Genomic DNA, 13890 nt, shown 5'->3' with positions numbered 1-13890 from the left:
GAAGCACCAGTTAACAACCTGGCCACCGCTCATTGGAACAATTGAAATTTCCGGGCCGTTTTCAAGGGTAGCCCCACGTAGAGCGCATTACAGTAGTCCAATCTGGAGGTGACTAAGGCATGGACCACCCTGGCCAGATCCACCTTCACGAGGTACAGTCACAGAGTTTTCAAGTAAATAAAGATCAAAACAGACCAGAGGGCATAGATGTGGAATTGATTGCTGCTAGTTGAGACAATTGGAATTGATTGCTGATAGTTAGGCCCTCTCTGGTGGCACAGCGGGTTAAACCGCTGAGCTGCTGAACTTGCTGACTGAAAGTTTGGCGGTGCGAATTTGAAGAGCAGGGTGAGCTCCCACTGTTAGCCCCAGCTTCTGCCAACTTAGCAGTTCAAAAACATTTGAATGTGAGTAGATCCCGCTTCAGTGGGAAGGTAACGGCACTTCATGCTGTCATGCTAGCCACATGACCTTGGAGATATCTATGGTCAATGCCAGCTCTTTGGCTTAGGAATGGAGATGAGCACCAACCCCAGAGTCAGACACAACTAGACTTAATGTCAGGGGGAAACCTTTACTTTTACTAGTTAAGACAAAGCAGAAGCAAAACCAGAGGGCATATGAGCAGTATTAAAAAACTCTAAAATTAAAACAGCAGAGGGAAAACAATCAGGGACATCTAATCACCTCTCAACAAAAGATTGCTCCAGGCACTGCCAAGCTATCAAATCTAATCAAGGTGGTCAGTTGAAACATTCACACTTAGCTCCAGCAGACAAGGGTCCTTTGTCCCACCCTGGTCTTTCCACAGATATATAAACCCATTTTCCTAGTTCCAACAGACCCCACTACCTCTGGGGATGCTTGCCATAGATGCAGGCGAAACGTCAGGAGAGAATGCCTCTAGAACATGGCCATATAGCCCGAAAAAACCTACAACAACCCAGAGAGCAGATGGCTTTATTGGTTTCAGAATCACTTCAGTATCTTACAAGAAGCCACATTACACCTGAATGTATAAACCACCCAACAGTCAAATAGTGTTGGCATACAAAAAGGGAGACTGGGTGCATCTGTATTGTTGAATTAATGCAGTTGGGAAGCACTTTAACTGCCCAAGCTCAATGCTATATAATCCTGGGGCTTGCAGTTTTCAAAGTTTTCTCCATCAAAGAATGCTGGTGCCTAACTGAAAATACAACTCCCAAGATTGCATAGCATTGAGGCATAGCAGTTAAAGTGCTGTCAAACTGCATTGATTATACAATGTGGATGCACCCTGTATCTTGCAATTTCTCGTCTCCCTTATTTGAGCTTCTCATATTTCCCCCTTCGTCGCTTGTCTTCTCTTGTAGGGCACATACTAGGGCCTTTGCGCACATTTCCCTTGTTTAGCCTCCAGGAAATCCAGCTTGGTTTTGACCTGATCCAGGCTCCTCAGCACTTGCTCCAGTTTGTGCAGCACCTGGGGATCAGGTGTGGGGCAGGTGCCCGGTGAGAGTGGCGTTGCTCCTGTTGCATGCGGGACCCCGAGGCCTGGAAGACACAGACACAGAACAGACATTCTTATTTTGTTGCCACCAACCCCATCTCCACTATCCATTTAGCTTTAAACTACGGTGGCTGGACAATAGACTCACAAAAATGTGCAAAAGAAAGCTCATAATATGCGTCAGTGTTCTGTGGTTTGCGTAATCGCTATCTGGGTCTCAAACTGGTTCTAGGTTCTCCCATGTAATTGTCTCCACAGCAAAAACCTTCATACCCAAGCCTCGTTTGAAACGGCATTAAATGGACAGTATAAACTGGGTCCTAAACTACAGCGACAGAAAACAAACTTGCTCGTTCCTCAATATGATATCCTTTCAGATATTTAAATTCGGCTATCCTGTTCCCTAACTTCTAACGGATTCTCGGAAATTTACTTTACCGGGCTTTGGCACAGTAGGTTAAACCTCCAGCTGCAGAAAATCTTTCCAATCAAGAGGTTGACAGTTCAAGCCCCGGTTGGGGTGAGCTCCCAACCTCTACTCATCTAGCAGTTCGAAAACAGCAATGTGAGTAGATAAATAGATACTGCTTTGGCAGGGAGGAAATCAAATGCGCCCATTCGGACATGTCGGCGATTCGATTGGGCAAGTGTTCAAAGACAACAAAGCTCCTCTGCATGGAAGATGGAGTGACAGCACACAGACACACACTTAGTGGCCAGCTACTGCAACCCTGTTTTGGGGGAGATATGTTGATCATTTCCACTACCTTGGCAGCCACCTCTAAACTAAAGTCAACATCGACACTGAAATACAACACCGCCTGAGCTCTGCGAGTGCAGCATTTTTCTGAATGAAGCAGAGAGTGTTTGAGGACCAGGACATTCGTAGGGATACCAAGGGGTTTATCTATAAAGCTATTGTCCTCTCAACCCTGTTCTATGCCTGCGAAACGTGGACTGTCTACAGACGTCACATGCAACTCCTGGAACGATTCCATCAGCACTGCCTCTGGAAAATCCTGCAAATCTCTTGGGAAGACAGATGGACAAACATCAGCGTGCTGGAAGAAGCAAAGACCACCAGCATTGAAGCAATGGTCCTCCGCCATCAACTCCTCTAGACTGGCCATGTTGTCCGGATGCCCGACCACCGTCTCCCAAAGCAGCTGCTCTACTCCGAACTCAAGAATGGAAAATGGAATGTTGGAGGACAGGAAAAGAGATTTAAAGATGGGCTCAAAGCCAACCTTAAAAACTCTGGCATAGACACAGAACTGGGAAGCCCTGGCCCTTGAGCGCTCCAGCTGGAGGTCAGCTGTGACCAGCAGTGCTGTAGAATTTGAAGATGCACGAATGGAGGGTGAAAGAGAGAAACGTGCCAAGAGGAAGGCGCGTCAAGCCAACCCCGTCCAAGACCGCCTTCCACCTGGAAACCAATGCCCTCACTGCAGAAGAAGATGCATGTCAAGAATAGGGCTCCACAGTCACCTACGAACCCACCGCCAGGACACCGAACTTGGAGGACCATCATCCTCAGACTTAATAATACATGTATTATCTCCCCTTACTTACTTAGGGATCGCCTAAGTAAGTAAGTAAGTTGGGGGAGATAATACATGTATTTCAGAAGGACTGCTGACCAATATTGGCGACGGGAGGACAGAAATGTCTTGCACTGACATTTTCATCAGCTATTAGTATTATCACAATTCACGTTGCTAACGGTGACTTAAAAAGTTTATGGCTTCCATGCAAACTATCAGGGGCTGGATCTACACTGCCCTATATTCCAGAACCTGATTCCAGATTATCTGCTTTGAACTGGATTATATGAGTCTCCACCGCCATATAATTTGAAATAATTAGATAATCTGGGATCAGATCCTGGGATGAATGGCAGTGTAGAAGCTCAGGTTCCTACACTGCCATATAAATTCCTTATTATCTGCTTTGAACTGGATTATATGGCAGTGTAGACTCATATAGTCCAGTTCAAAGCAGATAATGTGGGCTATCTGCTTTGGTAATGGCATTGTAGATGGGGGCCTCAGACTTACCATCCTCAGAGACATGTTTGATGAGAGCCTTATAAAGGACTTTGCTACTGGATTGTAATCAGGCAAGTGACCAAGGGTGCATCTAAACGGTAGAATTAGTGCAGTTTGACACCACTTTCACTGCTATAGCTCAATGCTATGGAATCGTGGGAATTGTAGTTTTACAACGTCTTTAGCCTTCCCTTACAAATAGCGCTGGTTTGGTGTCTCACCAAACTACAACTCCAAAGTTCCATAGCATTGAGCCATGGGAGTTAAGGTGGTGTCACACCACATTAATTGTAATGTATAGATGCCCCCCTCAATGCCAACCTCCTTTATTCTTTTGTCAGCAGGAAAACCTTTGTTTATTCAAACATGGTTTGGGCAACTAATTGGCTGGTCCTTTCCCAAGTTCTAAAATTTTCTACTGCTTTGCTGCCTTTCCCCAGCTCCCAAATGCTGGTACCATGGTTGGCACAGATCTTCTCTTTCAGCTGGGTCTGGATGTCCCGGAGGCCAGTGAAGTGTCTCACAACAAAGACGTGGTCTGCGGTAGGGTGAGAGCCAATGCTGTGGAGCTCCCTCTGGGCAACTTTGCTTGTGAAGACTATGCCAATCTGCCAGAAGAAAAGAAACATGTTTGGAGGTGAATACAGTAAGCTTGAAAGGAAAAGATGGATAGCAAACAATCAGCTCAGTGCTTAGTTTTATGTCATGATGTGACATTTATTCCAACTACACAGGACAAAAAAGTGTAATTAATTAAATAAATAAACATATGTAAGTATGTTACTCCTTACCCCAATGGCAAAGCGTGTAATTTTGGCTCGATTGGCTTCCTCTATCACCTCTTCATACTCCAACATGTCCCCAAATTTCTCCCCATCAGTAAGCACCACAAGGAACCTCTTGGCTGTAGGTCGGGCACCTTTCTGTGTAGTGAATAGCTCCCTTTTGAGCAGTAGAGAGGAAGGAAAAGGAGGATTAGCACCAAGGAAACAGCAACAGTGGTAGAGTGGCTATAACATAGATCAGTGACTCCCAAACTCTAATTCTCCAGGTATTTTGAACTTCATCTTCCAGAAACCTTACCCAACAATCAGGGATTCTGGGAGCTGAAGCCCAAAACATCTGTAAGGACAATGCTTGGGAAACACAGAAGGCTTGCCCACATCTCCTGCATCCTGAGATTGTGCATGTTACTATTATAATGCTCCTATGTATGTTATAATATACAATACTACTGTTAAATGGATTTGTAATTGACTGAATGACAAAAACCAAAGGGTGCTCATGTATGGGTCCTCGTCATCCTGGAAAGAAGTGATTAGTGGGGTTCAGTGCTGTTCAACATCTTTATTAATGATGTGGGTGGAAGTATAGAGGGCATGCTTGTCAAGTTGATGGATGGCACCAAATTGGGAGGGATAGCTAATACTCCAGAAGAACTGAAATGACCTTAATAGGTTAGAGAGCTGGGCCAAAACTAGCAAAATTAATTTCAACAAGGAGGAAATGCAAGGTACTACACTTGGGCGGAAAAAATGAAATGCAGAAATGCAGGATGGGTGACACCTGTCTCAAGAAAAGTACATGTAAAAAAGATATTGGAAGTCTTAGTAGATCACAAGTTGAACATGAACTAACTGTTGGGGTCCATCAGCAAAGATGATGGAGATTCCTCAGAGAATGAGTGGGATTATGGCTTTCCCATTGAGAGTATGTGTGTAATCAGGGTGATTTGCAGGCCTCAAATCAGAGAGAAGTGCCAGCCGTTGCAGAGGAGTCAGGGGATGTTTAGGATTCCAATGTCCATTCCTTAGCAACTGGGGAAAAGTCAGTTTCTCTTGGGAATCAGTCTTCAGGCCCTTCTACAGGTGCAGATGGGGAGTTTCCCCATGATATCAGATTAGGCCTCTGCATTGAGGGAGTCAAGACTCCATGAGAAATTCTTGAGACCCAGGTCTCAAAGACATGACCTCATGGCTTCATGGCTAGGTCTGAGCTTAAATTAAGTGATGTTTACTTGGAGTCTCCAGAGCAGACAACATTGCTATAGATTCAAGGTCCTGGTTCAGCTCTCATGCTCATGATTCCAGTCTCTTGTGTTTGCCTATGTTCCTGAAAGAGTTTTGCCTTGGAAAACTCCCTGTCTTCGTGTTTATGGATTTATGCTTATGTTCTTGACTTCCTGGATTTCATGTACCTAGCTATTTTGGACTGTTGATCTTTTGTATATATGGACTACTATTTCATAGCACCTTTTCAACTGCTTTTTGGGAAATGCCCCTTCCCCCCTTTTGTAAAGGCTTTGTAAATAAACTGCTGTACTGGACTCTGTGTGATGCTGGGTGAAAGGGTGTTCCAAGCCTAGAGTGAAACACTAACAATGTGAAGCAGCAGCTAAAAAGCCATGCATAAATATTTCAAAGGCTATAATAGGGAAGAGGGAAACTGGCACAATGTGTTCAGATTACAGTACAGAAAAGAAAATTCTACTTGAAAGTTAAGAAGAATTTCTTGACTATAAGAGCTGTTCAACAGTGGAACTCTCTGCCTCAGAGTGTGGTGGAGACTCCTTTGGAGGCTTTTAAACAGAGACTTGATGGCCATCGATCAGGAGTGCTTTGATTGTGCTTTCCTGCATGGCAGAGGGATGGCACTCTTCCAACTTTATGATTCTATGTTTTTGAATGTATGTGTTAATTTCTGCTTCGGATGCCCAGTTCTTTGCTCCTGATGCTGCCCACAGCCAGTTTGCAAGAGAGTAGGGGAAAAACAGAAATTTAAAATGTTCGGTTAGCCTATTCAGCTAAAAGAAATGTGTCGCTCAGTAATCACAATAGCAAATTAAGTCCATATTTGCCTTCACAGGTTAAAGCACTCCATGCAAAAGCATGTGTTTGGCATACAGTAGGGAAAAACACAAGCAGCTGTTGTGGGAATCAAAAATCATTTTAGTTGCAGGAGTTGGTGGAGTCAGTATATGAGGGGAAGGGATATAAACTTTTTTAAAAATAGCTGTTGTTTAAAGAAAAGGGGACTGACGAAGGAGAGGGTGTGTTTTGGAAAAATGGCATTCATAACCTTTTTGAAAAGAAAAAAAATGATTTCATATTCTTTTAACAAATCTGAATCTCCATGAACATCTGGAAACCACCTTTTGGAAACTACTAGTTAAGGAAAGGCTTGGCCTTGTTAGAAGTCAACCCTGCACCCTCCACACCCCACTAGCGATGCCACTATACAAAAGGAGGAATGGTAGCAAGATACCCACGTGGCTTTCCTGATCCCAGTGGCTGTGTATGAGGAGCCTCTTAGCTGATTCACTTCTCTCATCAGGTGGTCAGGATCACGATTTCTCTGGAAATGTCTAAAGTCAAAATGCTCTTGAAAGTGGCTGGAAAACTGTAGGAGAGCAAACTGAAGAAGACATGGAAAGATGAAATATTAGTACTGTTGTTTTGGTTTTATTTTATTGTATTTTGCTGTAATGTATTTCTGGGCTCGGCCTCATGTAAGCCGCCCCGAGTCCCCTTTGGGGAGATGGTAGCGGGGAATAAATAATAATAATAATAATAATTATTATTATTATTATTATTATTATTAATTGGGGAAACTGCTCCTTGGAACTCCTGTGAACATTTATATTTCTTTCTTTGTTTATGCAATAGTGCCATGCAGTAAGAAAAAACTGCTTCTGAATATCATCTGCAACTGAGATATCGGTTTCATAGATGACATTAATTGTTCTCTGATCTCAGTTTTGGATTACAGTATATCTATCATACTTTTAGCTTAGATCTAATTATCACATATTTATGAATTAATATTTGGTTCCTCAAGTAAATAAATATTTGGTTCCTTTATCTCCATAGAGATTACCATCAACCCTGCCACATGAACTGGCCAACATTGCTGAACAACAGAGCACTGGCCTTTCTGGTGCTTCCCATAAGTTTCCAACTTAGGGTGCATCCACACTGTAGACTTCATACCATTTTAATTGTCACAGCTTAATGCTATGGAAACACAGAAGTTGCATCTGGCTTCTTATATCATCCTATAGGTAAAGGTAAAGGTTTCCCCTGACATTAAGTCTAGTCGTGTCCGACTCTGGGGGGTTGTGCTCATCTCCATTTCTAAGCCAAAGAGCCAGCGTTGTCTGCAGATACCTCCAAAGTCATGTGGCCAGCACCGTAGAGCACAGTTACCTATTGGTCTAATCACATTTGCATGTTTTCAAACTGCTAGGTTGGCAGAAGCTGGCCCTAACAGCTGGAGCTCACCCTGCTCCCTTGATTCAAACCGCCAACCTTTCAGTCAGCAAGTTCAGCAGCTCAGCAGTTTAACCTGCTGCACCACCAGGGGGCTCACATATCAACCTATAAGGCGCCGTATTTTAAAAGCTATTTTTAAATTTTTAATGTATACTCTATCTTACCGCCAAGAAGTCTTGGCATTGAAAAAATGGGACTTTGGGTGCATCCTACAGTATATGAATACAGCTTGGCGCCACTTTAACTGCCATGACCCAATGCTATAGAATCACAGGTTTTGTAGTTTTGCAGCGTCTTTAGCCTTCTTGGCCAAAGACTACTGGGTGGCTCATCAAACTACAAATCCAAATATCCCCAAACGTTGAACCATGGAGTTGAAATGGTGTGAAACTGCATTAATCCTATGGTGCAGATGCATCCCTCTTCAAGGTCTTGGAAACCAGACTGGAGTCATGCCTCAGTCTTTCTTGCAGGACAGTAATGAGAAGAGGAATTCCATTTTAACTGCTGCACATGGAATGGAAAGATCAGGCAAGAGGCCATTTTTGTCTTCACTGGAACCAGCAAGATGAATCGGGACAGCCTTGTTTAGGGATTGACCATGAAAATTCACATCCCACCCAAACCCACTCACTATTGTGCATCATTCCTTACTCACATGTGTATTCTGAGGGAAGCTTTTCATCATGAGAGCAAGAAAAACTTTCATTTGAATGAAATCTGAGGGACGGACGCTGGTTGAGCCATCAAGCAGGAAGACAATGTCTCGAGCTTCATTGGGACACTCTGCGTGGGTAAGAAAGAAGCAAAGTGGAGTCATTTATTCCAAAGCAAAACCATTCCCTTCTGTTGCCAAGAGTCTTAAGCTTATCAGGGTTCAGTATGAGCCAAGCTTCAGTACTAGGTTTTCTTCACACAGTTCTTGTACGTTGTACAGTTCTCTTGCCCAGATTTGTTTTGAAGATGCTTGCCATTCCTTTCTCCTGAGCCTGAGAGAGTGTGACATGCCCAAGGTCACTCTGTAGATTTTGTAGCTCAGCAGTGATTTGAACTCTGGTCTCCAGAGTCTAAGTCCAATGTTCAAACCATTATGATATATATCATACTGGTTTATGAAGAAATTCAGTAGTAAATCTTTCCCCATAGGCCCCAACTGACAAGTGTTTTTTTACACTGGCTTCGTTAGCTTTTTCAGCCTTGCTGATACCACTGGCCACATAAATAATTTTAAATGCTATCACTGCACCTTGAGTAGTTTTTGCAAACTATTTCTATGTCTTTATGTTAGATATAATTTAATTGTTAGGTCATGTCATGACTTAATTTTAGATATTGTGTTATAATTTGGTTTTAGATGTTTGGCTATTTCTTTTGTTGTATTTGCATTTCTGGTTTTATCAAGGCATTGCATGTTTGCCTTTTATCAGTTTGAATCCGCCCAGAGTCCTTTTGGGGAGATAGGGTGGAATACAAATAATAATAACAACAATAATAATAACATTGGAAAATGTTCAACTTGATTTTTTGCTGTTTTATTTGGTGATGAAATATAATGGCCTTGCTGCAAAAAACATTCTCCTTTCATACTTCCAAAACATATTTTTGACTGAACAGCTCAGCTCCATAGTTTTTTGTTTGTTTGTTTTTCATGTCAGGAGCAACTTGAGAAACTGCAAGTCGCTCCTGGTTTGAGAGAACTGGCTATCTGCAAGGACGTTGCCCAGGGGACACCCCGATATTTTGATGTTTTACCATCCTTGTGTCTATGCATGGGGAGCTGGAGCTGACAGAAGGAGCTCAACCCGCTCTCCACAGATTCGAACCTCTGACCTGTCAGTCTCCAGTCCTGCCGGCACATGGGTTTAACCCATTGCACCACCGGGGCCTCCATTGTGAGAAGTAACACACCATGTAACACTATTTTTGTTCCTGGGTTATAGATGTCATTTCTTAATTGGTTCTATCATAAAAACATGGGGAAAATATTAAACTGTAAAAAAATTGTTTTTGCAGGACACCCCGTAGCACATTTTGCTATAATTTTAATAAATATCTCATAGAGTCTTGACCAATTCAACCCAGTCTGTGGCAGCCACAAAAATGAAGTTTTTGGAGTATAACAACAATTACTTTCAAAGTAAGTCCCGCACAATTAAACAGGAAATAACACTTCCAAACCAAGAACAGTAAATGTTGCAAAGTTTGTTGCATAGTGTAATCAAAGAAATACCTGTCTCTGAGAGCATGCACAATACTCTTGCTTCATCTGGGAAAAAGCAACATACTAGACTTGGTGCAATTTTTCAATTTATTTCTTAACTCTTCAACCCCTGTTCCTGTTTTTGAACCCTGCTGTTGGAAAATTCCTTATTTTGTAAGAAATTGACTAATAAGATAAAATACTAAATAGAAACACTTCTAAGAATGGAATTGCTGTAACTTTCGAAACATACCGTAACTATCTTTCTTGCATTTCCTTAGCCTCAACCTCGAATCACTAACATGTAAACATGGGATGTGAGTGTGACATAGAAAAGGCTGGAAACATCTATTTTTTACATGTTTTTTAAAAATCCTTAGCAAATTATATAATTATAAATTATATAGCACTTTCTCATGTTCAAAACACATGTTATTTGGTTGTAAGCTTAATATTCACCCTTTAAGTTTAGTTGTAGTGTGATGAGACACAAGTACTCTTTGGCAGAGAAAGCTAAGGAATTTTGAAACTACAATTCTCAGGATCTCATAATATTGAGCCAAGGCACTTAACATGAGGACAAACTGGTACTTCTACACTGTAGAAGTAGAAGCTCTAGTTAAGTGTTCTTGCAGGTTAAAAATGGATTTTCCCCTTTTTTGGGGTAGTGTTGTACTCCTAATCCAAGCAAACCTGCCTAGCATATTAACTAGAAGTGAGCCTTCTCAATTTTCAAGATGATATACGATGTAGTGCCTTTAGGGCAGTGTTTCTCAACCTTCCTAAGGCCGCAATCCCTTAATACAATTCCTCATGTTGTGATGACCCCCAACTATATAATTATTTTTATTGCTACTTCATAACTGTAATTTTGCTAGTTTTATGAATTGTAATGTAAATATCTGATATGCAGGATTTATTTTCATTCACTGGACCAAATTTGGCACAAATACCCAATACGCCCAAATTTGAATGATTTTGTTATTTGGGAGTTGTAGTTGCTGGGATTTATAGTTCACCTACAATCAAAGATGGAAATTTCCAATGATGGAAATGAACCAAACTTGACATACAGAACTCCTATGACCAACTGAAAATAGTGGAAGGGTTTGGTGGGCACTGACCTTCAGTTTTGGAGTTGTAGTTCACCTGCATCCAGAGAGCACTGTGGACTCAAACAATGATAGATCTGGACCAAACTTGACACAAATACTCAATATGCCCAAATGTGAATACTGGTTGAGTTTGGGGGAAATAGACCTTGATATTTGGAAGTTGTAGTTACTAGGATTTATAGTTCACCTACAATCAAAGAGCATTCTGAACCCCACCAATGGTAGAATTGGGCCAAATTTCCCACACCGAACCGTCATGCTTTTAAGGTACTTGCTGATGCGAACTTCCCTCCAGCCTCTCATGCTCTCCCTCACCCACACACACGCACCACTGTGGCATAGGCCCTGGCCCTTGAGTGCTCTAATTGGAGGTCAGCTGTGCCCAGCAGTACTGCAGAATTCAAAGAGGCACAAATGGAGGGTGAAAGGGAGAAACATGCCAAGAGGAAGGTGCATCAAGTCAACCCTGACCAGGACTGCCTTCCATCTGGAAACCGATGCCCTCACTGCAGATCAAGAATAGGGCTCCACAGCCACCTACAAACCCACTGCCAAGACATTTCACTTGGAGGACCATCATCCTCAGTCTATGAGAGATCGCCTAAGTAAGTAAGTAAAGTATAACTGGGTGAACTTGCATTTGAACCAGTACATTGAATTGGTCCATCTAAGATTTTTTAAAGGTTCATCGATTTAGTTTTTGAGTCACAATTTTTTTTTCTCCCTACAATTTCTCACTCAGGTAGTAACAACATTTAATAATAATTTAATAATAACAGCATTCCCTAACTCTCTGCCTTCTAAACTTATCCCCAGCCCTTACTTACGATCTTTTCCTGGGTTAATCTGAGGAGGCTCCACAGGAGTTAAGGCATCAGAGAGATCAAAGATGTCATCAACAGATCCTGTAAAAGAAGAAACTAGAATAGAATGATATCAAGACTATGGGTGGGGGGTGGGGGTGGGGGGAATAAATATTAAAAGGTGGTTAATTTAGGAGAAAACACACAACTTAGGAAAGGCAATTTATTTTCACTTCAATCTACTGAAAAGGTTAAAATTCTGCCTCTTGCCTTGATTTACAGAATGAAGAGGGAAAGGAAAGAAAGAAAGTAGGATTTTTTAAAAAAGCAGATGGAAAAATGGAACAGCAAAGCATTAATCACGACTGTCCCTGCCATATCAGGATAGTTTGAAAGTATAAAGTACCATATGTGTGTTTTAATGTATTCTGTATATGAAACAGAGAGGGAGGTTATGCTGCTATATGTATAAAAGGAAACAAAAAGTATTGATTTTTTTCTTTTTTTGGGTCAGGAGTGACAAGAAACTCCAAGTCGCTTCTGGTGTGAGAGAATTGGTCGTCTGCAACAACATTGCCCAGGGGATGCCCAGATGTTTTGATGTTCTACCATCCTTGTGGGAGGCTTCTCTCATGTCCCCGTATGTCCAAATATGGACATGTGTGTAAACTGTGTGTTTCATACATACTTAATTTTCTGTCTATACAATTTGAATAGCAACTTCAGGGATGGTTTGTGGTTTGGCTTTGCGTGAGTGTTCTGTTCAATTTATACTCCGAGCATCGGAAGAGATTACATAGGACATCCAGTCCAATCCCATTCTGCCATGCAGGAATATACAACCAAAACACTCCTTACAGATGGTATTCCAATCTATTTAAAAACCTCCAAAGGGGAAAACCACACACATTCTGAAGCAAAATATTGCCACTGTCAGCTATCACATAGTGCTTAAACAAAAACAACAGAATTATGGTGTTTGCAGGTAGAAACACTCATAGAATCATAGAATCAAAGAGTTGGAAGAGACCTCATGGGCCATCCAGTCCAACCCCCTCCCAAGAAGCAGGAATATTGCATTCAAATCACCCCTGACAGATGGCCATCCAGCCTCTGTTTAAAAGCTTCCAAAGAAGGAGCCTCCACCACACACTCAAAAGATAGATGGAGGAGTCTTCAAGGTTCACTTCATTATTGTGTGCCTTCAAGTCATTTTTAACTTGTCAGTCTTAAGGGTTTTCTTAGCAAGATTTGTTCAGATGGGGTTAAGGGAATGTGATTTGCCCAAAATTCCCTGGCCGAGTGGGGATTCAAATCCTGGTCTCCAGTCATAATTCAATCCTCAAATTGCTGGCTTACGTGGCCCTCTCCACTACTCCCACAGATAAACCAGTAAGTAGATTTGGGGACTATATACTGACCTGCTGCTCCAATGAAAAAGAGGGTGCCAATGAAGGTGCTAAACAGCCTCATGATAGGTCTCAAAATCCTTCCTTGTCAAGGCTTTGGGTCCTTCCTATGTGAGAGCTATGGTATTTGTAAGAGGACAAAGGGCTTGTAAATAGGAGGGCACTGACCAGGGAAGGGCATCTAGTGGGGCAGGAAGCCACAACTTTGCTTTCCTGCCAGTTGCAAGCACATTCTGGTGTGCAAACATTTGCAGCATTAGCCCTTTGACCTCCTACCATAAAAACAGTTAGGCACCTGTGATCAACTTTTTAATAATATATTAAAACATGACATCAGTTAGGAGTGACAGATACCAGGACTCTCAAGGAGGCTTGTATATTTAGAGTATCTCTTATCCTGAAATCCAAAGTGCTCCAGAATTGTCCCCATGGAAGATTGAGATAGGGACACCTTTGTTTTCTGATAGTTCAACTGAATTGGATAACTAGGACCACAGATAAAAGGATCCATGCCCGGCGAGTGCAAGCTAAACTGAATGGGCCAGGACTGAG

The 13890-nt window shown here is 42.1% G+C and overlaps 1 protein-coding gene across 1 annotated transcript; it reads right to left on the bottom strand.

Moving 5' to 3' along the window:
* Window positions 1-1169: 1169 nt before the first annotated feature.
* LOC132777958 (integrin alpha-M-like) lies at window positions 1170-13559 on the bottom strand. The gene is made up of 7 exons (XM_060780530.2): window positions 13351-13559; window positions 11954-12031; window positions 8470-8597; window positions 6809-6954; window positions 4332-4482; window positions 3998-4148; window positions 1170-1536 (listed from the first exon to the last, which is right to left on the bottom strand). Exons 1-7 carry the CDS (start codon window positions 13400-13402, stop codon window positions 1364-1366), a joined length of 879 nt encoding a protein of 292 aa, XP_060636513.2. The 5' UTR covers window positions 13403-13559; the 3' UTR covers window positions 1170-1363.
* Window positions 13560-13890: the final 331 nt, after the last annotated feature.

The sequence above is a fragment of the Anolis sagrei genome, chromosome 6, assembly GCF_037176765.1.
Source record: "Anolis sagrei isolate rAnoSag1 chromosome 6, rAnoSag1.mat, whole genome shotgun sequence".
Lineage (NCBI taxonomy): Eukaryota > Metazoa > Chordata > Lepidosauria > Squamata > Dactyloidae > Anolis > Anolis sagrei.
Note: the sequence above shows the minus strand (reverse complement) of the source record. Positions and strands in the feature narration are given on the sequence as shown.

Coding starts and splice junctions, on each gene's coding strand:
- LOC132777958 (XM_060780530.2), bottom strand. CDS start 13,402: ATGAGGCTGTTTAGCACCTTCATTGGCACCCTCTTTTTCATTGGAGCA. Junction 8,598..11,953: donor GATTAACCCAGGAAAAGATC/GTAAGTAAGGGC, acceptor TTACCCACGCAG/AGTGTCCCAATGAAGCTCGA. Junction 6,955..8,469: donor GCTTCCCTCAGAATACACAT/GTGAGTAAGGAA, acceptor TGTCTTCTTCAG/TTTGCTCTCCTACAGTTTTC.